Source organism: Eublepharis macularius, chromosome 2 (genome assembly GCF_028583425.1).
Source record: "Eublepharis macularius isolate TG4126 chromosome 2, MPM_Emac_v1.0, whole genome shotgun sequence".
Classification (NCBI taxonomy): domain Eukaryota; kingdom Metazoa; phylum Chordata; class Lepidosauria; order Squamata; family Eublepharidae; genus Eublepharis; species Eublepharis macularius.
In genome coordinates, this window is record NC_072791.1 from 218,977,093 (window position 1) to 219,002,385 (window position 25,293).

A 25,293-nucleotide genomic window follows, 5' to 3' on the forward strand; every position below is an offset into this window, starting at 1 on the left:
CTGCCCCTTCCTGTTTGTTTCTTAAGATTTAAATCCTCCAAAGTCCTTGGTGGGAAATAATTTTGCTCTCCTGAGCACATTTCTGTTCTTGACGCTTGATTTAACGCCTGCATTTTTGTTTCCTTCAGATATTTTAAGTGAAATCTCTTCTGGGTGGAGACCAAGATGTCCAGTTCAGCTCGGGACCATCTCCTTTTTGTGCGACGGCGCAATCCTCAGCTGCGGTATACTCTGAGCCCAGAGAACCTCCAAAGCTTGGCCTCTCAGGGCAGCGTGCCTGAGAACATGAACTTGCAACGTGCCAACAGTGACACAGACCTAGTGACTTCTGACAGCCGTTCTAGCTTGACAGCCAGCATGTATGAATACACCCTTGGGCAGCCACAGAACCTTATCATTTTCTGGGATATTAAAGAAGAAGTGGATCCCACAGACTGGATAGGACTTTATCATATTGGTAAGTGAGCGCTTTTGTTCCTTTTCTGGTGTTGATAGTTGGGGTTACTCTTTCTCCCGTGTTTTCCCTTTTGTCGATACGTGGAAATGTTCCAGAAAGACGGAATCTTGAGGCCATACAGAGGAAGATCCCTTTGAATCATTCTCTGCCATGCATAAGGACAATGAAGCAACCGCCCCGCCCCCATGCTACTAATTAACAAAGGCTTGGCTGTGTCTCGTGACAGGATGTCAACAGGATAATAGTTTTCATGCTCAAACTCTATTCTTAAAAGCTGTTAAATGCAGTCATGCTCAGTTCTTCTGTGGGGCGTCTCTACCTCAACTACATCTTAAGTTGCTGGCTAATGCTGGTGTGGTACTATGGACGCATACCGGTCCTGTCGATGCCTCGGTCCTGCTGTTGGGGTGTACCAGTCTGCACATCCGATTTGCCTCATTGATGGTCGTAGGACGCTGCTGTTGAGTTTGTGTAGTTTTTCTGCATGGTCAACTTTTAGAGCAGTAATCACACAGTTGTTGCTGGCTTGTTGTGCACCATTAGGATTCCCTTCCTTGAATTGTGCCTTTCTTTTGTGGGCATTTTGCATGCAGGAAAATGCTGTGGCTACTTTGGGCGTCTGTCTGTCTGTCTTTCTCAAAATATATACCCTCCCTTTCTGACCAAATTAAAACATACATAATAAAATCACATCTTAAAAACCACTACAACCAACAAATAACATGTCATTTTAATAAGGAGTGGGGGATTGCATAGACCAGGGGTCCCCCACCCCTGGGCCGTGGACCGGTACCGGTCCACGGCCTGTTAGCAGCTGGGTTGCACAGGAGGTAGGTGGTGGGCGAGTGCAGAGCCAGCTGCAGGGGGCAGGCGGGGTAGGGACCGTCTAGCTCAGGGCTCTCACTGATTCTGCATTGTGGTGAGTTGTATAATTATTTTATTATATCTTATAATGTAATAATAGAAATAAAGTGCACAATTGTATCATCCCGAAACCATCTCCCCCCCACCCCCCCCGGTCCATGGAAAAATTGTCTTCCATGAAATTGGTCCCTGGTGCCAAAAAGGTTTGGAACCGCTGGCATAGACTATGACAGATATTGGAGCCTGTGGTTATACAACTGTGTTTCCTGTTTCATGTGCCAATAGAGTGTATTTTCAGGTAGACGGCCATGTTGGTCTACAGTATAACAGCAGGGTTTGAGTCTGGGGGCACCTTAGAGACCAATGAGAATTTCGGCGTATAAGTTTTCAAGAGTCAAAATGGTATGGTATCTGAAGACGGACTTTCAAAAACTTCAACCCTGAAAATCTCGTTGGGCTCTAAGGTGGCACTAGATCAAATGCTGCCGATAGAGTGGCCGATTCCGCATGGCTTGCCTGAAGGCGGAACATTGCGGAACATGCTGGAAAAAACGCGGAAGATCGTGTTTTCTCACGCGAGTTTTGCACGACAGGTAAGCCGTGCAGAATCGGCCAGTGTCTTGTTTCCTCTTGGTCTGTTTTGAGCTCCTTCCTCAGGGGTAAACGGAATGCACTGATCTTTAAAGTTTCATTCTTACCTTTCTGCTCCAAACTGAACCAGTCTCCTGGTGACGGTAATTGAAGGAGCTAGAAATGGGCTAAGACTAGCAAGCTTGTGTGTGGGGGGAGACATTTCACACCCCTCCTTTGGCAGTTTGGCACCTTGGCCAGTTTGCACAAGACCTCACAAGACGGAACAGGATTCCTAGCACCCTGAAAGAGAAAAAAGAAAAAAGAGAATTCTGTTTACAGGAGATTGGACTGAGATTAGGACTTACCTTGAATGTGTGCTGGGACTGTATATCTGAATATACTTTCTGTATCTGCAAGACAAAAAGAGAAAGTTTCAGTACACTTCCTGGTTTACTAGCGGATTTTGTATTTATTCTGTATTTATTACTGTATTATATTCATTGTGCATTGATTGGACATTTAGCATATTGTATTTATTGTCAAACTGTATACACTACACAGTAGCATGGTTCAGATTTAGATGTTGATGAAGAAACGTTGAAGATTTTGGAGCACTTGAACACTTTATATTTAACAATACAGTCATATATGCTTTTGTAATGTATTGGCATTTCTCCAGATAGGTTCCTTGGTGGGGTTTTCCCTTCGGTTGTAGTTGGATTCTGTACCGAGCTTGCCTCTTTTTTGTTTAGCGTTGGGGAAGGATGACAACAGAAGGAGGCAGGCAGTTCTCTTTAGGGAGAGAGTTCCATAGTTTTGGTGCCATGACTGAGAAGGCCCTGTCCTGGGTTGTCACCCACCTAATTTCAGAAAGTAGGGGCACCCGAAGCAGGGCCTCCAAAGTTCCCTATTCTAATCTAACCTCAGACAAGCTAGTCCTATCATATTCAGTGCCCCTTCAACTTTAATAGGAAGATAATTAATGGCCTATCTTCCAGAGACTTTGTAATGGTGTTATATTTTGAACATTTGAAATATATGCATGTTAAAGTCCTCCAGAGTGAAAATTTCCGGGAAATGTGCGTTTTGGGGACTTGAGGTTGTTTCCATCTCAAAAATTGTTCCTGAAGGCATTTGCTACACATCTGTATTTCATGGACTGAGAAAATAGGAAGCTATTTCAAGCAAGTAGTTGGTTGTGAAGGTATTATTAGACATATTTGAAGGGAGAGGGGATGGTTGCTCCCTCATGGCATTGTGTACTAGTTCTGTTTTGTTTTTTAAGAACCAATTTGACTTGCAGTCAAATATTTGTTGGTCATTCCTTGATTTTTCTTTCAGTAAGCAGCATAGATTATGTGCAGCCTGCCTTATGCATATGAAAGATCTCTCACTCTGTGCCATCCTAATGCAGTAGAGATGATGTAGTATTTCACCCCCCAGATTCCTTGACAGAGATGCTATTAGACAAAGGACAGTGTTTATTTTATCACTTACAAAATTTAAAAGAGATAAAAACATCTGTGTCTCTCCTTTTTAAAGTGATTAGTTAAGTTCAGGGCTTTTTTTCTGGGAAAAGAGGAGGTGGAAGTCAGTGGGTTGCCAGCATAGGGGGCTAGTCCTGGCAGGAGGTGGTGCCCCCGGTACCAGATGCGTGCACAGAAAGTGTGCACGTGCTCCCAGGACTGCACAATGATGTCACTTTGGGTCAGCTGGAACAAGGGGGGAGTTCTTTAAAGTTTAAATCACCCTTGGCGAAAATGGTCACATGGATGGTGGCCTCGCCTCCTGATCTCCAGACAGAGGGGAGTTTAGATTGCCCTCTGTGCCGAGCGGCACGGAGGGCAATCTCAACTCCCCTCTGTCTGGAGATCAGAGGGCGGGGCCACCGGCCATGTGACCATTTTCAAGAGGTGCCGGAACTCCGTTCCACCGCGTTCCAACTTGAAAAAAAGCCCTGGTTAACTTATTTTGGTGCATGCACCCCCCCCCCACACATACTTCTTTCCCACAATATAAGGACAATTGTCTACCGCATCATGGCCATTTCCACACACTTCACGTCAACCCAGAGTGCTGCGCAACATGCCAAAAAAAGCGAAAAAATGCGGAAGATCGCGTTTTCTCTCGTGAGTTTTGCGTGATGTTGCGCAACATCGCGAGAGAAAACGTGATCTTCCACGTTTTTTTCAGCATGTTGCGTAGCATTCCGTGTTGAGGTAAGCCGTCCGGAAACGGCCCATATGGGAATTTGACAAAATGATGGACTTTCAGTTCACGTACAAGGGTATCTACCATAGGTGAATTTCTTACAGGCACTGGTAACATTTTGGAAGGGTATTTTTAAAAAATTATCTCTTCCCTTCCTTCCTTTCTCTCTCTTTAAAGTCTTCCTTCAGGCACCTAGCTTCGTTCATGGGGTTTGACACCGAGTGTAATATACATCTGACTCTTCAAGCTCTTAAAGATAAATGTTCTTTGATGTGATAGAAATGGCAAAAAAGCAGGTATCTTTTCTCTGTATGGAAGTTTTAACCTTCTAAGTAGTAAGAGGAAACAGAGAAAGTGACAGGTGTGTTGCCGTTCTTACATTAGCGCAGTTGTCTGAGATTGATTTTTCATCTCCGATTATGAGGTGATTTTTCACCACTTGTTATTTAAGGCCCAGCTAAGTAACAGTTGTATTTTATGAATATGGCTGATCTGATCTTATTTCCACTTAATTGATCATCTGATTTGATTGCGTATAGGAACTGATTATCTTTGAACCATCTTGTTAATTAAAAACCACAATTTAATCATCTTTGCAGAGTGTTAGTGCAGAAAGTTCAATTTGTACTTGAATACTAAAAGGCCCTTTTTCAAGCTATTGAATTAGATCATGAAGAATATTCCCCCTAAATGGAGGGGGAAGGAAGGTTTTCACTGAAAATCCTTCTCCGTACTTTTCCTGGAAAAGGTCTACTGTTTCCCGGGGAATTTTTTGAACTGTAGCAGAAGGTCGTGAATGGGCTGATCTTAGACTGCAGGATCCAACCTATTAATGGTTAAGAGATGAATTATCAACAAAACGTTTCTCAGCCAAAGAGCACTTTATTTCATGTTTCCATTTTTCAAAAAATATAGGATGGGTTGGAGAGTGGGGACGCATGGGTATGTGTGACATCGGTGATGTCAGGAGCTTGTCATCACCTGTCATGCTCATACTCAGAACTGCTGTGGGGATTTTGGTCTGATACTTCTTACGCTATATATTATGGTTAAATGCTGAAGGCATACTTCGCTTGAACTGTAGATGTTGCTAGCCTTGTCTCTCGGACCCGCAATGGGAAACTATGCAGGGGAAGTGTGTGTTCTCGCTGTTGTCTGTACACTCCTTTGCGCTACACCAGAAACTGTTCTCCTTAGTCTGGGAAGAGAGACTGGCATGACCTTGAACCCCCCCCCCCATCCTGCCTGCTGTTTTCCCGCTTAGATGCTTCCTCACTGATGCTAGATGACATTAGACTGGGTGGGGGGTTAGAAGTCACCTGCGCTTTTGGAATCTATAGCTGCTTGATGTTTACATGTATCTGTTATTCCTGGCAAAGATGGAGTATGATCCTGATATTGGCAGCTTTTCAGTAAAGTCCTTTTGTTGCTACAGTAGAGTCCTTTTGAGAGTTGCTTGGCAGATCCTTACAGGTGACAATGTCACTATGGGCCAAGCTACAAGTGATGCCTGACACAGGTTGGACACTTGTCAGCTTCCCTCAAGTTTTGATGGGAAATGTAGGCATCCTGGTCTTGCAGCTTGGCTCTCCGACTGCTGCCCAATGGACTTTTCAACTGTCACTTGTCCAACATTCCGCCAAGCTGCCTACATTTCCCATCAAAACTTGAGGGAAGCTGACAAGTGTCCAACCTGTGTCATTCGTCACTTGTAGTTTGGCCCAGTGTCACTATGTTACTTCCAGGTACAACCAGGAAGTGCCAGTTGGTAGTTCTAGGAATCACCTCAACTCTATGGTAAAACTCTATGGCTAGAGTTCCTGGCGATTCCTAGCACTACCCTTTGTCACTTCTATGTTGCAACTGGAAGTGATATACTGCCACAGAGGCTGGAGCCCTTTTTTCTTCTTTTTCTCCAGACAATGGAGAAAATAGACACAAGATTGCCTGCCGTAGGTGGTAAGCCTATTCCTCAGATGCAGTTGCTTCTTCATCAGTGAACGCTTATATCACAATAAATTTGTGACGCTTCAAGGTGCCATGTCACAGCCAACTTATGGTGACCCCACAGGGTTTTCAAGGTAAAAAAACATTCAGAAGTGGTTTGCCATTGCTGGCCTCTCTGTAGCAACCCTAGACTTCCTTAGTGGCCTCCCATCCAAGTACTAAGGTTAGAATTTGAACTGACTTGATGTGCTGAACAGTTTGCTGCGCTTAGCATTTCAGGGTGATGGCTCTGTTTTCTTATGCAAGCTTTAAAATGTGTTGGTTTGTTTTAGGTAGAACCTACGTGGGTAATATGGACAGTAATGACTGTTCCCTCCCCGTGCATGGTTGCAAGGCTGGAAACTGTTCGGTATTAATTATGATGTTGTTTTTATTATGTTTTTAAAATGTATTTATAATTGCTGTAACCTGCTCTGATCCCGCTTGCAGGGCGGGCAGGCTAGAAGTCAAACAAACACACAAACACACAAACACACAAACAAACAAATATCCTCAAGCCTGTGCCCATCACCTGTGATTAAGCACTATGGAATGCAATAGAATGCAGTTCTGAGGAAAAAGCATCGGATCTAGTTGTAATTGTGTGAAACCAGGAAATCTGTCTAAAGCAAATGGTCCCTATACTACTGCTAAATTGGGCAGTAGATTCCAGTCAGATAACAGGAAATATTACTTTACTCAGTGAAAGAATAAGTTGTGGAATTGGCTGTCAGAGGATGTAGGGATGGCCACAGGCATAGGTGGCTTTAAAAGGGGATTAGGCAGATTCATGGTCTATCAGTGGCCAGCCACTAGCTGTGGTGACTAAAGGGTACCTCCATGTTCAAAGGCAGAAAAATTTCTGGGTGCCATGGCCAGAGGCAATTTCAGGGGGAAGCCTCAGCCTCTATGCTCTTTTATTGGCCCTCTGGGGTAACCGGTTGGCCACTGTGGTCTCTCTACATCTTATATAGGGACACTCAAGTGTAGAGAGATGCAACATTAGCCAGGAAGCGTAGTTATAATTTCACCTCTCTACACCAGGGTAGTTTAAAAAGACAGAACTGACGGAGATTGCTCCTCAGAGGGTTTATTAATTTCATCTTCACCTCCCTGTGAAGGCTCTGTCAATTTCACTTCCCCTTAGGGGAAGTGGAAGATGAAATTAACTAACCCTCTGAGGAGCAATCTCCACTAGCTCTGTCTTTTAAAATTACGCTTCCTGACTAACATTGTGTCTCCTTACACTTGAGCGTCCCCGTGTAACATGTCTCGTGTAGAGAATGAGAAAGGATGCTAGACTAAATAGACCATTGGTCTGATCCAGCAGGGCTCTTCTTCTGTACTTAAATTTCAAGTTATAACCAGAAGGAACTTAAACAGAAACAATTGAAATTAGTGGGATAAATAGGTGGAGCTGTGTGCATCCTTCACATTATTTTAAAAAACAAGTCCCTGTAACTAGACAAAGAATTTTAAAGCAGATGAGACATCTCATGAGCAAGCTTTGCCCTCTTGTGCAAGGTGATAACTGGGTGGAAGTGCTGGTGATACTGGGTGGAAGGCCATGGAGCCAGGCAAATAGGAACTGCAGTTGCCAGCTTCCAGGTGAAGACTGGAGATCTTCCAGAATTACAAGTGATCTCCAGACCACTGAGATCAGTTCCCCCAGAGAAAATGGCAGCTTTGGAGGGTGGACTGCTCGGCATTATACACTGCTTGAAGTCCTCCCTCTCCCCAAACCCCAGCTGCTACCCACAAAATCTCCAGGAATTTTCCGACCTGGAGTTGGCAACTGTAATAGGAACATAATGGTTGGCCTAGCTGAGAGTGCTGATATTTTGCAGCAAGCTATATTATTACAATTACTTCACAATTATTATTGCAATTACAATAATTACAGTTTCTTTAAAGTTGTAAAATTGGTCCATGTTGAGTACAGTTAACAAAGCATGTAGGGCTCTTCCTAGATAAATAGGGAAGGATCGAGGAGCAAGTCAGAAACTTGCCCCAAGTTTTGTTATGTTGCAGTCTTCCACATGTTTACTTGGAAGTAAGTCCTTTTGATTTCAGACCAAAGTTAGAACTGAACTGTTAGCTATTTATTGTGCTTGGAGTAGGCTCCACTCCCAGCTGGATTTATTCTTATCCCATCCACTTCCTTTACCTTGCTTGGTGTCTGACTAAACTCCTAAGTACATGAATTGTGTCTTTTTTAAAATATAGAAGAGTGGGTCATGGTTTAAACACGTCTTGGGATTTACGGTGCCGTGTTAGTGGTGCTCCTTTTGAAGACTTTTATAAAAAGGGCTTAGGTTAAGGTGGGAAGAGTATAAAAGTAAGAGGCTGCAGAAAAGGTTTGCTATGATGTAGAAATGATGTCATCTCAGGTGTCAAAGACAACCAAAATAATGCCTGGACTGTTGTGAGACATTGGATAGGATGCATGATGTTTGGTGGGTGTTCTATTCTGTAGACAGGCCCCACTGCACAAGGGGAGTATTTGTTGAGGTTTGCCACAATAATCCAAAAAGATGTCCAGAGTTTTACAAGGTTCTCTTGCGAAAACTGCTAAAGCATCCTCAGAAGTCTCATATGGAAGAGGAAGAAGACAAGAATGACGATGAGGAAGGTGGAAGAGGACCTCTCCATAACTCCTTACGGATCATCCGTTTGTTTGCTATATTTGTTATTATTAAGCTTGATGGAAGCATCGAGGTCCAGCTGCTGCCTCCAGGGAATGTCATTCTTTACCCCATCAGAATAATCTAATGACCCTACCAGAGGAACCTCATACTTCTGCTTCATATTTTATAGCTACCTATGGATAGCCCAGGTTAGCCCTATGTTGTCCTGATTTCAGAAGCAAAGCAGGATCAGCCCTCGTTTATATGTGTACAGCTTCCCCATACAAAGGCTTCCTCTTGTGTTCATTTTCAGGTTTGTTTGTTTTTTAAATCCAGTCCTTATATCAATTTAGCAATCTGTTCATTTATAAGCATGCACAAAAAATAAAAAGGGGTGCGTGTGCTCTGACGTCACTGATGACGCCACCAATGACGACAAGACCCTTGCTTGAAAAATCCTGATTATTTAAGATAGGTGCAGAACAAAATAAACCGACTCCATAACTGAAAAAATACAACAGAGGGCAGAAGTGCAGAAGAACTGTACCCAAAGCGATTCTAATTCTTGGGGATTGAGTGCTAAAAAGAGAAGGAATAAGCCATGTGTGTGGTAAAGTCCAAACAGGAAAGTCAAGAAAAAAAAAAACAAATGGCACCTCTTGTTTAATCCACTGGCTAATAAAAATAATGAATTCACATTGCTAAACGAAGCTGGATAATCCTACTATATAAAAGGTTAAGCGTGTTCAAGACAACTCACTTCCTACCCTGGTGCACCTCCAGAGGGCATTGCTATGGAGGGAAACCCAGATGAGGCAGCCAGACCTCCAGAGAGCACATCACGGAGGGAAGCCCAGGCCAAAATCAGGTGATCAGCTGGGATCAGGAGTGGAGCAGGTGGCAATGCCCAACCTCTGTCTTCACCCAGCTGAGATCAAGAGCAAATTGAGTGGAAATGCCCATCCCTCCCCTTCACCCAGATGGGATCATGAGTGAAGCAGGTGGCAAGGCCTGCCCCTTGCTTTCACCCAGCTGGGATCAGGAGTGGAGCAGGTGGCAATGCCCACCTGCCCTTCAACCAGCTGGGAATAGGAGGGGAGCATGTGGAAATGCCCACCCCTTGCTATCACCCAGCTGAGATCAGGAATGCAGCAGGTATAAATGCCCATCGCTTCTTCACCCAGCTTGAATCAGGAGCAAAGAAGGTGGCAATGCCGGCTCCCCCCTTCACCTGGCCGAGATAAGGAGTGGAGCAGGTGGCAATGCCTGCCCCACATTCACCCAGCTGGGATCAGGAGTGCAGCATGTGGCAATGTCCGCCCCCCTTCAACCAGCTGGGATCAGGTGTAGAGCAGGTGGCAATGGCTGCCCACCCATTACCCAGCTAGGATCAAGCACGGAGCAGGGGGAAATACTTGTCCTCTGCCTTAACCAAGCTGGGATCAGGAGTGGAGTAGGTGCCCGCTCCCCCTTTATATAGCTGAGATCAGGATTGGAGCAGGCAGTGCCTGAACCCCGCCTTCACTCAGTTACGATCAGGCATGGAGCAGGTGGCAATGGTCGCCCCTGCCTTCACCCAGCTGTTATCATCCGTGGAGCAGGAGGAAATGTCTGCCCTCCCTTCACCCTGCCAGGATCAGAAGCGGAGCAGGTGGCAATGCCCACCCCCGCTTCACCCGGCTGGGATCAGGCGCAGAGTGGGTGGCAGTGCTCCCCTTCACTTGGCCAGGATCAGGTGCAGAGGAGGTGGCCATGCCCACCCCTGCCTTCATCCGGCCAGGATCAGTGATGGAGGAGGAGAGAATGCCCGCTCTCCCCCCTTTCTAGAGCCTGTTGTATTTTTCCTACAACTGTCTTTGTTGCTAGTTCTTTTCATATACATGGAAAAGGACATGGGCATATTGGTGTGGTCACTGAAATTGCTGCATTTTAATAAGCCTCAAGAGTCTGTCCCAGCTAAACTGCATTATAGATCATAAGACAGAGTCTCTTCCTTGCATTAGATTGTATTAGCGGTGGCCCTTATAGAAAGACCACAGGGATACACTGTGCCAGACGGGGTGAGGATTTTGAGAGGTCTGCCAAAGAGAATCAGAAATTCATTACCAGATTTTTGCCAGTGTTACCAAGTCAGAAACCTAAAGATAACATGTGGCAAGCGTATTTTCCTGCAATAAAGGAACACTTTAGTGGGATACCCTCATCTTGGATGACGTTTTTCTTCAATGAAATGAAAAAGATCGTGCAGTCTCTGCATTTGCCTTGCGGTGTTTTCCATGCCAGGGATGTGTCCGCTGATGTTACTTGCTAGTCGCTGCCCAAGGACAAAATTTGCTGCTTCTACTAGAGATGACTTGACAAAATGTTCTCACTGAATGTGTGGGATTTCCTACATTCAGCAACACAGAGAGTAGAGCGAGAGAAAGCTTCATTCCTCTGAGCAACGTGTCCAGTTGAATTCATAGGGGATGGGGCGTCGCTCTGTGCAGAACCTCTGCTTTGCATGCAGAAGGTGCCAGGTTCATCCCTCGGCATCTTCTTTTAAAAGGACCAAGCAGTAGGAATGCAATGCAAGGTTTAAATTCAGGGGACACTTGGCCCTGTCCAGAGCCCATACAAGGAGGAGAGGCAAAGGGAAGCAACGTGCAATGAATGTAAGTGCTTTAGCAGCAGTTGGCCATAGTCTTGGTACATCGACAAAGACAGAATCTGCTGCCAGCTATAACAGAGAGCAGCATGGTCGCAGCAATGTTGGCACTTAGTGGCATGGGTGGGAGAGAGTTCTTGGGGGTCCACATATGCATACTGCAGTGAGGCCAAAGGTGAAACCTGGTAACCTAGGAGGGCAGGATCTGAATTCTAGGAGCAATTATCCCATAGAGGGTACTCTATGTCACCAATAACAGACGAACACAGCTACCCATCTCGATCCACACCTATTTTTGTACATGAAGAAGGTTGTGATATTATGCGCGGTGCCAAAATGTCGAATGTTCCTCTTTTCCCCCTCCTTGCAGTGTATTTTATTTTGTAATCTTGGCTAAACTACAGTTTGTGATAAGAAAAAAAAATTATTAAATACCTACAGTAATCAAATTTCCTTTTTTCCCGATGAATGACAAGCTGCTGTAAGATGGAAAGAAAAATAGGTCAAAAGATGGATGAGATTGTCATTTAAGAGCTGTTGGATGCTATTTGCAGATCAGATTTCTTTATGGAGTAGTCCATTCTTTCTGTCATGATGGAATATAATCGGGAAAGAACTCTAGGTTCCACAGCTGGTGCATCTTATCAGTAGGTGGCCCCAGCTATCAAAATTCAGACACGAGCGCATACTGATCCTCATCCTTGGTAAAAAGGACTGTAGTATTAAAAACATAAAATTGCTGGGTAGCAGCCAATTGTTCTGTACCGGTGGGACCTTGGGAGATAGTGAGATGCCCTTCGAGAACAGCTAACCTCTCTTCAGTTAAACCAACACATTTCTATTTATAACTTGACATTGTTAGGAATGGAATATAATCTGTAAAAGCTGGGAGTTCACATGGAATTGCTAAGTGATAGGGGGTGGTGGCAGAGTTGCCAGCGATGGGTTAGAAAATTCCTGGAGACTTGGGGACAGAATTAGGGGAGGGTGGAGTTTGTAGATGGGAAAGAGTTCAGTAAGGGTGTTGATGCTATACTATCCACCCTCCGAAGCTACTGTTTTCTTCAAGAGAACTGAAAGAGCTGCTGTAGCACAGTGGTTAAGTGATTCAACTGCGAATCAGCACTCTACTGGTTCAAATCTCACTACTACCGTGAGCTCAGCAGGTGGCCTTGGGTAAGCCATTCCTCTCAGCCCCAGCTCCCCAGCTGTATTGTGGGGATAATAATAACACTAACTTGTTCACCGCTCTGGGTGAGGCACTAATCTGTCTAGAAGATCAGTTGTAATTCCCAGAGAACTCCAGCCTTCTCTTGTAGGCTGATGGACCTAGGTGGTAGACCTAAATGATTTGGAAACTACAAACAGCACCCCTCTCTATAATTCTAGGATTGTGTAAGCTCTCTGTGGCCTGAGCATGTCGATTTTTCGATGTGCCTCTATTTTCCCTTTAACTGATTTTCAGATATGATCAGACTTCTGGGCCTCATGAATCATGCTCAGTGCTTATCAAGCTGTGCCCCCCCCCCCCCCGGATGGGGTCCTTCTAGGCTTGCCAACCATGAGCTGAGAGATTCCTGGAGATTTCGGGGTGGGACCTGGGGAAGGCAGGATTTGAAGAGGAGAGGGACTTCAGCGGGGTATAATGCCGCAGAGTCCACCCTTCAGAACGGCCATTTTCTCCAGGGGAACTGCTCTTAATGATCTGGAGATCAGTTGTTCTGACAAGAAATCTCCAAGCTCCACTTGGAGGAGGGAAATCTTCGGTCCTTTTCAGTTGATCAGTTTACAATCTCATATTTCTCTTCATATCTGGAGAAGCGCCGCCCCCCCATGAGTGTGTACAAACCCCTGCTTTGTTGGGGGGGGGGGATTTTTCTATTTTTGAGGTTGGCATGAACCCCCACTTTGCTGTTAGATGCCATCACAAGTTAGAAGTTGCAAGGAAAAATACTATTGGAAATTTCTTTCCCAACCAAAATTTCCCCATTCGGTGTAAACTCTTCAGAGCTCAGCCGGGCCAATTTCCGCTCAGTTTCATTCCTTTTTTTCCTTTAGCTGGTACTTAATTGTCCGACATTCAGTGGTTCACAGAGGGTATCCTTAGTCTTCATCAAGCACGGTTTTTCCTTTTATTAAATTTAAAACAAAGATTTTCTTGCATAGCTGGCAAATACTCTGAGTCTGCAGAAGTCCATACTTTTTGGAGTGAGTGGCTCTGTTTTGCTGCTCTCTTAAAGGCACTTGACGATCATGTTTGCTATTAGAATGAATCCTATTTATTTACTGATTTTTAAATTTTTTATTTTTACTCCACCTTTCTCCCCAGTGGGGACCCAAAGTGGCTGATGTTGTTCTCCTTCCCTCTGTTTCATTCTCACAACCATCTCATGAGGTAGGCTAACCCTGTTGCCATCTAGTAGGCTTGCCATCTCCCCTACCCAGAGTGAAGGAAACTCCACCCCTCCACCTACTGCACATTGGCCCCACCCACCTGGCTGGTGAGGAGGGGGGGAGGCAGGAGGGGAGGAAATCTTGTGTACACACCCTCTTCAGAGGAATCCTGGTACTCGCTGAGTATAAACGGCCCCTTTGGAGGCAACTCTTTCCTTCGTCTTGTTGGAAAATGAGCATGACAGAGGAGTGAGGAGTCCAAAGGGGGTAGTTTTCACTCAGTGCACACCAGGATTCCTCTGCGGAGCAGGAGCATGGGAATGTGCACAGGAAGTAAGTAGCCCACTGTCACTCTCTCAAGCCCCCTGCACTCCAGCTTGGGGCCCTGGGACCCCTGGACACCTTACCATCTAGACGGGGGGGGGGACAACCTTTCTGATCCCATGAGCATCTTTAGAGAGCTGACACATGGTGGGCACAGCCACAAAATGGTTGTTGTAGGAGATGGAGCCAACTGCAAAATGTCAAAGTTGTTACCAGAACTGCTATTTTAATGGGGAAATTAGCTAACAGTCTGGATTTTAGTTAGTGCGGATCTTCACCAGCTATACCAGAGTCCCTCTTTCAGAACACTCGTGCAATAAAGAGGCGAGACTAATAAAGGTAAAACGTGTTTTACTAGTAATGTTGCGTATGCCTAAAATGACACACACGAACAAGGTACACACAAGAAACTAAGAAATAAAGAGTTGGAAAGATAGAGCCGGTTGCATTTGCAGGAGAGCCCACTTGAGATCGACGGAACTGGGTATACTCACCTGCTCACAGCATGGAAGAAAGATGTAGCAGCGAAGCGGGGTGGTATCTAATGCCTGCACTAGACCCGTAGAGAGAGGCAGCGGAGGTTCAGGATAGGAATGGCACGAGCACCCTCTATGGCCGGCTTAAATACCCCAAAACGTACCCTGGGGCAGATGCCTTTCCCTTGTGGTTCTCAAAAGGGGAACAAAGGCTTAATGGCTCTACAACTATCCTTGATGGGCCACTTTAGTGTCTGATTGTAAGATTGTGACACCTCGGGAAGTGGGGACAAAGAAGGGGAGGGGAGTGCCGGGCGGGATGATTGGATTGGCCAGGAAGCTGGCGTTGTCTTGATGGCATCAGTCCTGGAATGCGGTGGCTGCATTGAGATGCGTCCATTAGATGTTCTTGGACAGTCGGCACTTAGCTTCCATTTCAGGGCAGCTTCAAAGATATGCAGAGCGGGGCAAGGCTGGTCGCTGTGGACGTGACCGGCTCGCTTTCACGAAATGGCAGCCTTGAAGTAAACTGTCCAGGTTGGCTCTTTACTGCTTGGGAACATGGCTTCTTCCTTGGCCTGGCTTGGGCTTGCTAGCAGGCTGCCCCATGGCGGGAGCAGACTCAGTGACCATCCTGCAAGGGGCCCTCCGCGGGAACTAGCCGGGGGGTGCCCAGCCAGGCTTGTGGAGGCTCCCTCTGGCTGGCACTGTGCTGCTAGCAGCTGGGCCCGGGTGGGATAGGTGCCCAAGGAGGCAGGAGACAGGCATAGGTTGTACAGTCCATTGCAGCAAGGAGAACAGGAAATAGACACGGGCAATGCTGCCCTTAAACAGAGTCTTTAGTAGATCTTTTTAAAACAGCAACACAGGAAACTGACATAGTCCATGGCAGGCCTCATAACAGGAGGAGGGGGGGGGGACCCTAGCAACAAGGTGTAAGATTAGGCATAATTCTAACAGTAACGATTCAACATTTCAGGCATAAGCTCTTTAACAGGATGTCTTTGAAAATGAACATATTATTTAAAAAAAAATTGCATACACACAGCTTACTTTCAATAACACAATTAATGCCAATCGGATCTCCATTGGCCAATCAGAAACCATCTTGGACAGAAATCGCATCTGGTCCTACCTACTTTCTAAAAATACTTGACAGGCACCAGGAAAAGTGTGGGCGGTCACTATGGTGTCCACGGGCACCATGTTGGGGACCTCTGGTCTAGACTGTCTTTCCACTGTTTTATTAACATTGGCAAGCAGATGTTTCTGATTATTAGAATTTCTGTGCTCTCATTTATTTATTCATTTACTACATTTATACTCCACCTTTTCCCCCAGTGGGAACACAAGGATACTTACATCATTCTCCTGTTCTACATTTTATCTTTACAACAATCCCGTGAGGTCATTTAGGCTGAATATGTATGACTGGCCCAAGATCATCCAGCAAGTTTCCAAGGCAGAGTGGGGATTCGAACTTGGGTCTTCCAGATCCTAGTCTGACACTCCAACCACTACTCCATACTGACTTAGCAGTAGTGTTGTGCCAATGACCATTGTGTAGTATATCCTATATGTGTATATGTGGCAGGGGGGACATGTCTGTTGGCCCTACCCCTTCTGGAGTGCTTGAGTGCCATTCATTGAAGCTTGCATGGTTGCCAGCCCAGTGTAGGAGAGGGGACGAAGGACTTACCATAAAGTAGTGCCCAAACTTTGTAACTTCCTACCCGAGAAGATTTGCCTGTTCCTCTCTATTGTTGTTGTGGAGAAACGCCATTCTGTTTGTGGAGTTAACTTTCTATGGGCTGCAGAGGGGAGGGGCCAGTTCTGGAGTAGAATGTGATTGGAGGGAGAGCGAGTCAGTTGGTGGAGGGGATTTGGAAGTTGACAGTTGGTGGCTGGAGAGTGGAGGGAGAGATGCTCTGAGGGGAGAGGTAGATCTAATGTAACCCCAGGTGTCAGAGGATTGGGCCTGCCCTACACAACATCTAATTAGGGTATGAGGGAGATAGAGTAGGGGTTTCTGTTTCTGTTTTATTATTCCTTCCGTTCACTGTATATTTGCCTGTGTATATTTAGAAGTTAAATAAATGAGTTTTGGAATTTTTGAAGGAAGAAAGCTCTTCTGTTCCACATAGTCCCCCAACCGCTTGGGCCCACTAGCAGAGAAGGGGGGTTGGGAGGCTGTCCCACCTAACCAGGACCCCATACAGGGACAGTGGTGGCAGCAACTACCCAGAGACAGGAAAGGGAGACAGCCCCTTCAGGTGTCTGGCCAGAGGCAAAAAGCGAGGGGTAGGCAGAGCGGGGTCTACCAGTGGGAAGAAAGGCCCTGTTTCGCCATAGTTGTCTTTCCCTAGCAGGTTAAGACTTTTTTGTTTTATCTGGCATACTCCCAGAAATGATTATTGTCTGTCCTCCCTGTTCTTTGTATTGTATGTGACTTTAATATTTTTTTTAAAAAAATACTATTTTAAATGTCTTGAATTTAAATTGTTTTAAAATGTTGTTATCTACGTGGGTGATATAGATGGGTCAGGATACATGGCAACAGGGAAAACCCTATCCAGCTGATTTAATTCCAGTTAAGATTGAGAAATTGTATGGCTGTGTCTTTGGACTGATTTTTATTTAAGTATTTTTCCTGGTTGAAGCTCAGATTATACAGACTGATTGCATTGTACTTTATTGCCCAGTAACACCACAGCAAACCAATAGGGAATGTCCTTTTGTTATCTGTTTAAAGGTAGAACTGTTTTGCCTGCTTCGAGCCATTTCACATATGGTATTTAACAAGCCTCTTGCCCCCCCCCACCTCTTACTTGTCTGGTGGAGGGGAAAAGGTGCAGGGAACGGGCCCCAGGTGAAGTACGCTTTCACGCTTTCCAAAGACTTCATTGTTGCACCAGTAATGACACCATTCCTGGCGCGACAATGAAGGCTCCAGAGTGTGCGTAAACGAAGTGTGCATGGGTAAGAACCCCCCCGCGGGGGGGGGGGGGTGGATCCTGGGGGACTTCGCAACCATAGCCCAAACATGTTGTGCAGTCATAGCAGAAAATTTCTGATTATTGTGGTGATGATACGTATTTTTCTGTGCTTGTGCATCAGTTGCTGCCGCTGCCAATTGTCAGATACACCTCCAGTATATCTGTCATATGTTATGGATTCTTTGCTGCAGTGTGTAGTGTACCTCTGAGAACATGCAGAGGGAACCTGTTTTTCTGACTGGTTGCTAGCTGCTTAGCTTGCAGGTGTTTTGGTTACAATTTCCTGGCAGGCCTGAGAACGTGGCCTTGAAGTTCCAGCAGAGACTGCACCAACCTCCTAAGAGACTGAGCAGAGCTTATCCTTCCCCTCCTCCCCTCTTCCCTGACTCCATGGCTCAGCATGCCAAAATGCTAATGGACTTTCTTTCTCACTGGGGGGCGGTCAGGGACTTTGTCCAATAATTAACCTTGCTTTGCTACCGTGAGTCACTTCAGCCAATGATTCTATCTGACCATCTTGATACTGGTATTCTTCTTTAATAAAGAAACTTTAACTCATACACCTGAGTGATGCAGTGAAGTGCTTGAGGGGGGGGGAATACCTGGCAAGACCTGACACCAATTGTCTTATTCCATTATTGTATGAATCCTTGGCTTTGTTTTGTTGATACATAATATAAGAAAGTGAGAACTACCCTTGTAAGCTATGCTAGCTGCAGAAACCACCATTGACTTGATAGAATGCAAAGCGCAGTGAGATATTAGGTAGAAATGATCCTTTCTTTACTGATTATATAGCATGTTATAGCATGTTGCCTGGCCTACTTTTTTCTTTGAGCAGGGAGCCAGTTTGGTGTAGTGGTTAAGAGCGCAGGACTCTAATCTGGAGAACCGGGTTTGATTCCTCACTCCTCCACTTGAAGCCAGCTGGGTGACCTTGGGTCAGTCACAGCTTCTAGCTCTCTCAGCCTCACCCACCTCACAGGGTGTTTTGTTGTAGGGATAGTAATGGCATACTTTGTAAACCGCTCTGAGTGGGTGTTAAGTTGCCTTGAAGGGCAGTATATAAATCAAATGTTGTTGTTGTTGTTGTTGTTGTTATTGTGACATGGATTGTGACTAAAAAAAGACCAGTATCTTTTTCATTCTCTCAGGAAAAAACTTACTATGATTCAGTGCTTATATGATGGGCGGGGGAGACAACAACTATGAATATAGAGAGAGGGAGATGAAGGCATCATCAGTATATTTAATTCTCAACATGACTGGATCTGTTGATACCTAAATCCAGAGACTGAGGCCAGGGACAGACAAGATCTGAACATCTGTTGTTTTAATAGATGAATGCCCTAAATGGCTGTTGCTAGGAAACCACAACAGTATTGCCCACCTCCTCCTCCTCCTTCCTTCTTCTACAGCAACAGCACTTACATACCGCTCTTCTAGACAAATTAGTGCCTCACCCAGAGTGGTGAACAAGATAGTGTTATTATCCCCACAACACAGCTGGGTAGCTGGGGCTGAGAGGAGTGGCTTACCTAAGGCCACCTACTGAGCTCATGGCAGTAGTGGGATTCGAACCAGTAGAGTGCTGATTCTCAGCCAAACCACTTAACCAGTCTTGGTTCCTGCCTTTGAGGGAAGACTCTTCAGGGCCAGTCCTGGCAGCGACTACCAGATGACTCACTACCACATACCTTGCACTTCTCACCCAGTGGTAGGTAGCAACCCTAAATAATAGCACCCACTGAAATAACTGCAGCTCAGTTCACTTTGTGTTGGAACATGGCCTTCTTGGATAAAACCATCCTGTTCGTGAAATCTACTTTAAATGGATTGTACCGTTTTTATCCTGTGGTAATGGAACTGTTTATTATGCCTTCCCTAAATCTGGATTTGAATAATTTTTAAAGGTCACTCAGTGTTTGTCATTCTTTTGTAATCTGATTATTTTTCTTAAATGAATACAGATCAACTTTCCATTAACAATTTTATTTTTATATGACTGTATTTGACAATTTAGCTAGAATTGGAGCCTGTACTAAAACCTGCTTGAGTTGAGGAAATATGGAGGCTTTCCATTTCAGGTAAGGCAAGATTTTAAAAAGAAGCTTTTCACATAAGTTGCCTTTAATGCACTTACACTTGTAGCATTGATTGAGCAGAGAGACTGGAAAAGTTAGACATCTTATATTGTATTCAGAAGACTTTGTCCAGCCTTTATAGTGACATTTGAATGGAGACGTTCCAAAGATTACTGCTGCTTCCACAGTTTTTTCTTCATCTGGGCTTCAACACCAAAATGATCTTTTCTGGAGAGCTTTACTCCAATCCTTTTTTTTTGGAAAGAAGGCTGTCCAAGTATGCTACCATACTGTCTGGAAGAAACGGCATACATCTTTCCCCCCTGTAAAGGTTCTGCTCACTTCAGCACCATTTTCTTACCATCATCCCCTCGTCTCTACCATTTCCCTGTATTTTTTTCCTGCTGTGCCACCAGAGGACATTTTTTTAAAAAATCAATAATTGCTATAGCACTATAAAGCAGCAATGCTATAGCAGTTGCTGATTTTTTAAAGCACTCTTTCGGTGTTGCAGGAAAAATGCAGGGGAAATGATGGATGCCAAAGGCTGTTGGAGGAAAAGGAACAGAAAATTTCATGAGAGGAAGCTCCAATTCACTCTGATGAAGAAAGCACCCTGCGGACTCTTTTTCTTTTTTAATTTATAAATTTTTATTTCCGTTAATAAGCTCAAAAACATAAAACAAACTGAAATGGTACAATCCTCTAAATCACACATCTACAATCATCCTCTCCTACAATTGTCTACAATCATTGAAATCATACATAAAACATAAACGCAATTATCTAAATCATACTAAAGAAACATAAAACATAAACTACAATCATTTAGATCTTATAGTTATCATTCAGATCACATGTCACTCTGCAGAATCTTCACCTTGTGGTGGCTACTTAAATAAGACCACCATGTTTTTTAAAACTCCACATCTGTAAGGGGAACTTGCAGCCATGCCCAAGCAGAAAGAATTTTGCGGCTCATACAAGGTCTGGTTTGGATTATCTAACCCAATTATGTTATAGTGACATTTGAATTATGTTTCTGCATGCTAAATTATTAGTAACATCATTAGTATAGCCTAGGATCCAGAGAGCTTCTTTTTTTTCACCCCTAGGGGTGTGAAAAAGAGTCCAGTGGGATTTTTTTTTCTTCCTTTGATAAATGCATTCCTGTTTAATACATGAAACATCTTTTCAAAGTCTCCCATTCAGGTGCTTTTGTCAGGGCTTCTGTTCAAGAAACAGGAGAGCATATTGCCCTTGGGAACCCTGAAAAAGCTAAACTTCTCTTTTGATCTTGATGATATGGTTCAGTGCTAATTTATGGCTAGTTCTAATAGCTGTAAAATATAACTATGTACTTACTTTTTCTTGCAAAAGTTACCTCCAGAAGTTACCTCCAACCTTTGAGAGTTTTTCCTTGAGTGTTTTACACTTATTCCCATTAGGTATAATTTATAGAAAGTTAAATATGATGATGACCCCTTCAGTTTGACAGCTAAAAAGTTGGGATTTTACCAGCTGCCCAAGCAAGATGATAGATTATGAAGGTCCAGTGATGTCAAAGGAAATGTTTTATGTTACTCTGGCAGGAATCCCAGCTCAACATCAAGATGGTAGAGGTGAAACAGCACTTCACATTTATCCTATCTTATTTTTTTTACAAAAGGATTCCATATCAAATAGTTGCCCCCAACTTTTTGCCTAATATAAAATTTGACCAGTTATTTTTGGAGGGGGGTGTGTGTCCTCCTCAGGGCTTTTTTTCAGCTGGAACACGGTGGAACGGAGTTCCGGAACCCACTGAAAATGGTCACATGGCTGGTGGCCCCACCCCCCGATCTCCAGACAGAGGGGAGTTTAGATTGCCCTCCATGCTGCAGCGCAGAGGGCAATCTCAACTCCCCTCTGTCTGGAGATCAGGGGGCGGGGCCACCAGCCATGTGACCATTTTCTCCGAGGGCAACCCACTGAGTTCCACCACGTCTTTTCCCAGAAAAAAAAGCCCTGGTCCTCCTTATACAATTTTTCTGAGTAATTTCAAGGGAAGCTACAAAAGTTTCATTAAAATCAGTGAGCTGTTTTAGGAGAAGTCTCTGCATCCTTGAACTGAGAACGGAATTTGCCCGTGGTGCAAACTGGAACAAATATGTAGATGATTCCCATTTTGAGGAAATACCAAGAGACTTTAGACAAGTCTGATAACATTTTTGAATGGAGTTTTATTTTTTAAAACTATTTATAACCTGCCTTTCCCTTGTGGCTCCAGGCATCTTACAATTCCAAACTGAACTGTGTATGAGCGGGCTATTGATTTTCCCCCCCCTGCATCAAAGCTGCTGCTTACCTTTTGCGGGGAACGCTGGGCAAGTTACAGTTTGGGGCCGTCGTAGGAAAGACTTCCCTGCCCAAGCAGTGTAGATCTGCTCTGCAACATAGTAATTTTTATATACAAGCCTCCACTTTTGAACCTGGTTCCATCCCCTGGTTCCATGCACTTTTGTGACAGGTAGTTCCCAAGTCTCTTGGGGGGGGGGGAATTAAGTTGCTTCCAGAAACATGTCTGTCCCCCCCAGCTTGAGATAACGTGGTCTCCCTGGAAAGTCTCTTTGAATCTAGTAACTGGCAGATAAGCATCTTTATTGCATGAAGCTTTGCAGTGCAGGAATGCAACTGAACATCAAGCAGACAAAAGTTATGATTACCAAGGAATTGCAATAATTTGAAGAAACTGGTTAAAGATTTTCCGTTCCTTGGCTCAATCAGCAACCAAACGGGAGACTGCACGCAAGAAACCAGGAGGCTGAGATTACTTTGGTCAAGACTCCCTGCCAAGGCAATTATGCTAGGAAAGGTGGAATGCAGAAGGAAAAGAGGGAGACCCAACATGAGATGGCTTGATTCAATAAAGGAAGCCATGGCCTCCTGTTTTATTGATTAATTTTTATGTACTCTGTTTATAGCTCGCTTTTCTTGCTGAGACTCAAGGCGGATTACAAAACATAAGAAACAATTCAGTCAGACAACATAATATCCAGGGCTTTTTTTCAGCTGGAACGCGGTGGAACGCAGTTCCGGAACTTCTTGAAAATGGTCACATGGTTGGTGGCCCCGCCCCCTGATCTCCAGACAGAGGGGAGTTTAGATTGCCCTCCGCACCGCCTGGAGATCAGGGGGCGGGGCCACCAACCATGTGACCATTTTCGCGGAGAGCGATTTAAACTTTTAAAAACTCCCCCCTTGTTCCAGCTGACCAAAAGTGATGTCATTGGCCCGCACGCACATGTGGTACCAGGGACACCACCTCCCACCAAGAGTTGCCCCTTGTGCTGGCGACCCACTGAGTTCCACCACCTCTTTTCCCAGAAAAAAAGCCCTGATAATATCCAATAAATAATATAGTAGGACTATGATTACAAAACTGGCAGACAATGCAGATAAACAAACAAAGAAAAAGAAAAACCTGTATAAGCAAATTGCCAGGTCATTCTATTAATTTTTGATGACCAAGCCTTTCATTTCCTTGATACATATTTCAAATGTTCTGAAGCTGCAGAACTTTTGAGGTCCCAGGTGCCAGGTTGCCAAGGTACCTAACATTTTCACTGTGGCAATATTTGAGAAAGGCTGTAAATAAGATCAAAAAGAGTCCAGTAGACTACTGGACTCTTTTTGATTTTGCTACCACAGACTAACACGGCTAACTCCTCTGCATCTGTAAATAAGATGTTTTGGATGTAGTTAATTCATAGGGCTTCCAAAAGTTGGAAGTAACTTGACAGTTTATAACACACATACAATGCTGCTAAGTGGAAGGGCACCCATAGAAAGAATTTGGGGTGGGGGGCAAAGTCCCAAAGATCCTGCTTGAGGAGTCTCATAATAATAAAACAGTATAACAAGTAAAAAAGAACAACACAGTAAGTCAAGTCAATAAAAACAGGCTAGGGCATAAAAGCAACACGGAAGAGGCCAGATATAGAAGGCAGTTTGGCATGCAGTGACCTATCTTTCTTATTCACAAGGACATCTCCTATGAAAATAAATTCTAGTCTGTTGCCATGGGGTCAGTGCACCCTAGAAATTGTGGTTCTTGCTGCCTGCATCATGCTTTCTTGACAAAATTACTGTCCTCATGACTGATCGGTCTTTGTACTGCCCGGGCACAAGCAGAAAGCAGTTTGTATACCCACTTTTCAGAAGCAAGGGAAGACCGAAAGGAACTGTTAAGGAAAGGAAACAGACAGAGAAAGGAGCTCAACAACTTTCAGCCAGGTGTGGAAAAGCTCAGCAAGTCGCCTGGGAATGAGTCTTTGAGTGATTCCGCACACGTTGGATAATGCACTTCCAATCCTCTTTATAGATCATTTGGAACGGATTTTTTTGTGCGCGGAACAAAAAATCCAACTCAAACGATGGATAAAGTGCATTGAAAGTGCATTATCCAACATGTGCGGATGTTCTATTTAATTCTCTGGTCAGGCCAATTTAATGAATCCTCAAAGCTATTTCTTTTAATGAAAATAAAATATTTTTCAAGACCCCCGTCTCACTTGAGATTTTCCCAAGATACTTTTTGCTCCTGAAGAAAGTTCCCATCTGAACTGCAAAAGGACTTTTTCAGGACAATAATGCCTACATTATTTTAACTCTGCTCTGTGCTTTGATATTTCTGTTTTCCCAAACTTATTTTGATCGTTTAGCTTGTTGGTTTATATTTCCACTTCTGGCCCATCAGTGGGATTTTTATGCTCCTTTGGGCATAAACCATCATTCCAGCTTTTTGATGCGAGCGACCGCTTCTCCGGGTAGAGAGATTTGGTAAAAAGAGCCATTCAATGAACATAAAGCACATTGAGAGATCAATATTAATCCACAGATTACTTTTGAAAGAGCAGTTCCTTTTGTTAGTTCTTGCACTGCATCTGAATTAATTTTTGAATTTTAAAAAATTAAATCGGTACCCTAGCTAACCCCTGCTTTCATCCTTGGTTCGTTGAGATTAAAAACCCAAACTTTCCCGTTATTGCTAAGCTTGCTGTCGTCCTCAACAAGTGGCAGCGATGGTAGCATCCGGCACATAGACCCCAGGAATGGATTACTTTGCTGTGTCAAGGGGAGAGGAGCCATGTTACAGGGAGAACGTTTGGTGCAAACAGTTGCAGCTACGGTTGCCACTCTGGGTTGAATTAAAAAACAAAAGTGTGTGTAGAAGTTGGGAGTGCAGAGAGCACAGTGGGTAAGAATTGAGGCTATTTATTTATTTAATGTAATTTATAGTCCACCTTTCTCACTGAGACTCAAGGCGGATTCCACAGTGTGAGATTAGTACAGTCAGTTTCAAGGACATTTCCATAAACAGTGCCATAGAGTAAATAAACACCATTTTACAAAGAATCCAATACAGTAAGAATCCAATACAGAGTTGAAGAAATGCTGAAACAGAACATAAGCAGTTCTAGGGCGGACATTATTAGACCACATGAAGCACAGGTAGCTCGTAGGAGCACACATTTAAGACAACAGGTAGTACGTAAGGCAACATCAGTGCTACTGTCTGATAACTTTCCTGACAATCAAACCTCTGCTATAGTGGCTTCCTTTTTAGCCACGGTGATAAAGAAACAAAATCTTCATGAGCTTAGATAGTTTAA

At 44.3% G+C, this 25,293-nt stretch overlaps 1 protein-coding gene across 1 annotated transcript in view; it reads left to right on the top strand.

The window, feature by feature from the left end:
* HECW2 (HECT, C2 and WW domain containing E3 ubiquitin protein ligase 2) overlaps positions 1 to 25,293 on the top strand; it is a 264,692-nt gene that overhangs the window by 69,576 nt on the left and 169,823 nt on the right. Inside the window, exon 2 of the mRNA XM_054972580.1 lies at positions 129 to 457. Within this exon, the coding sequence (XP_054828555.1) occupies positions 166 to 457 (292 nt within the window). The 5' untranslated portion in view covers positions 129 to 165. The remainder of the gene's footprint in view (positions 1 to 128; positions 458 to 25,293) is intronic.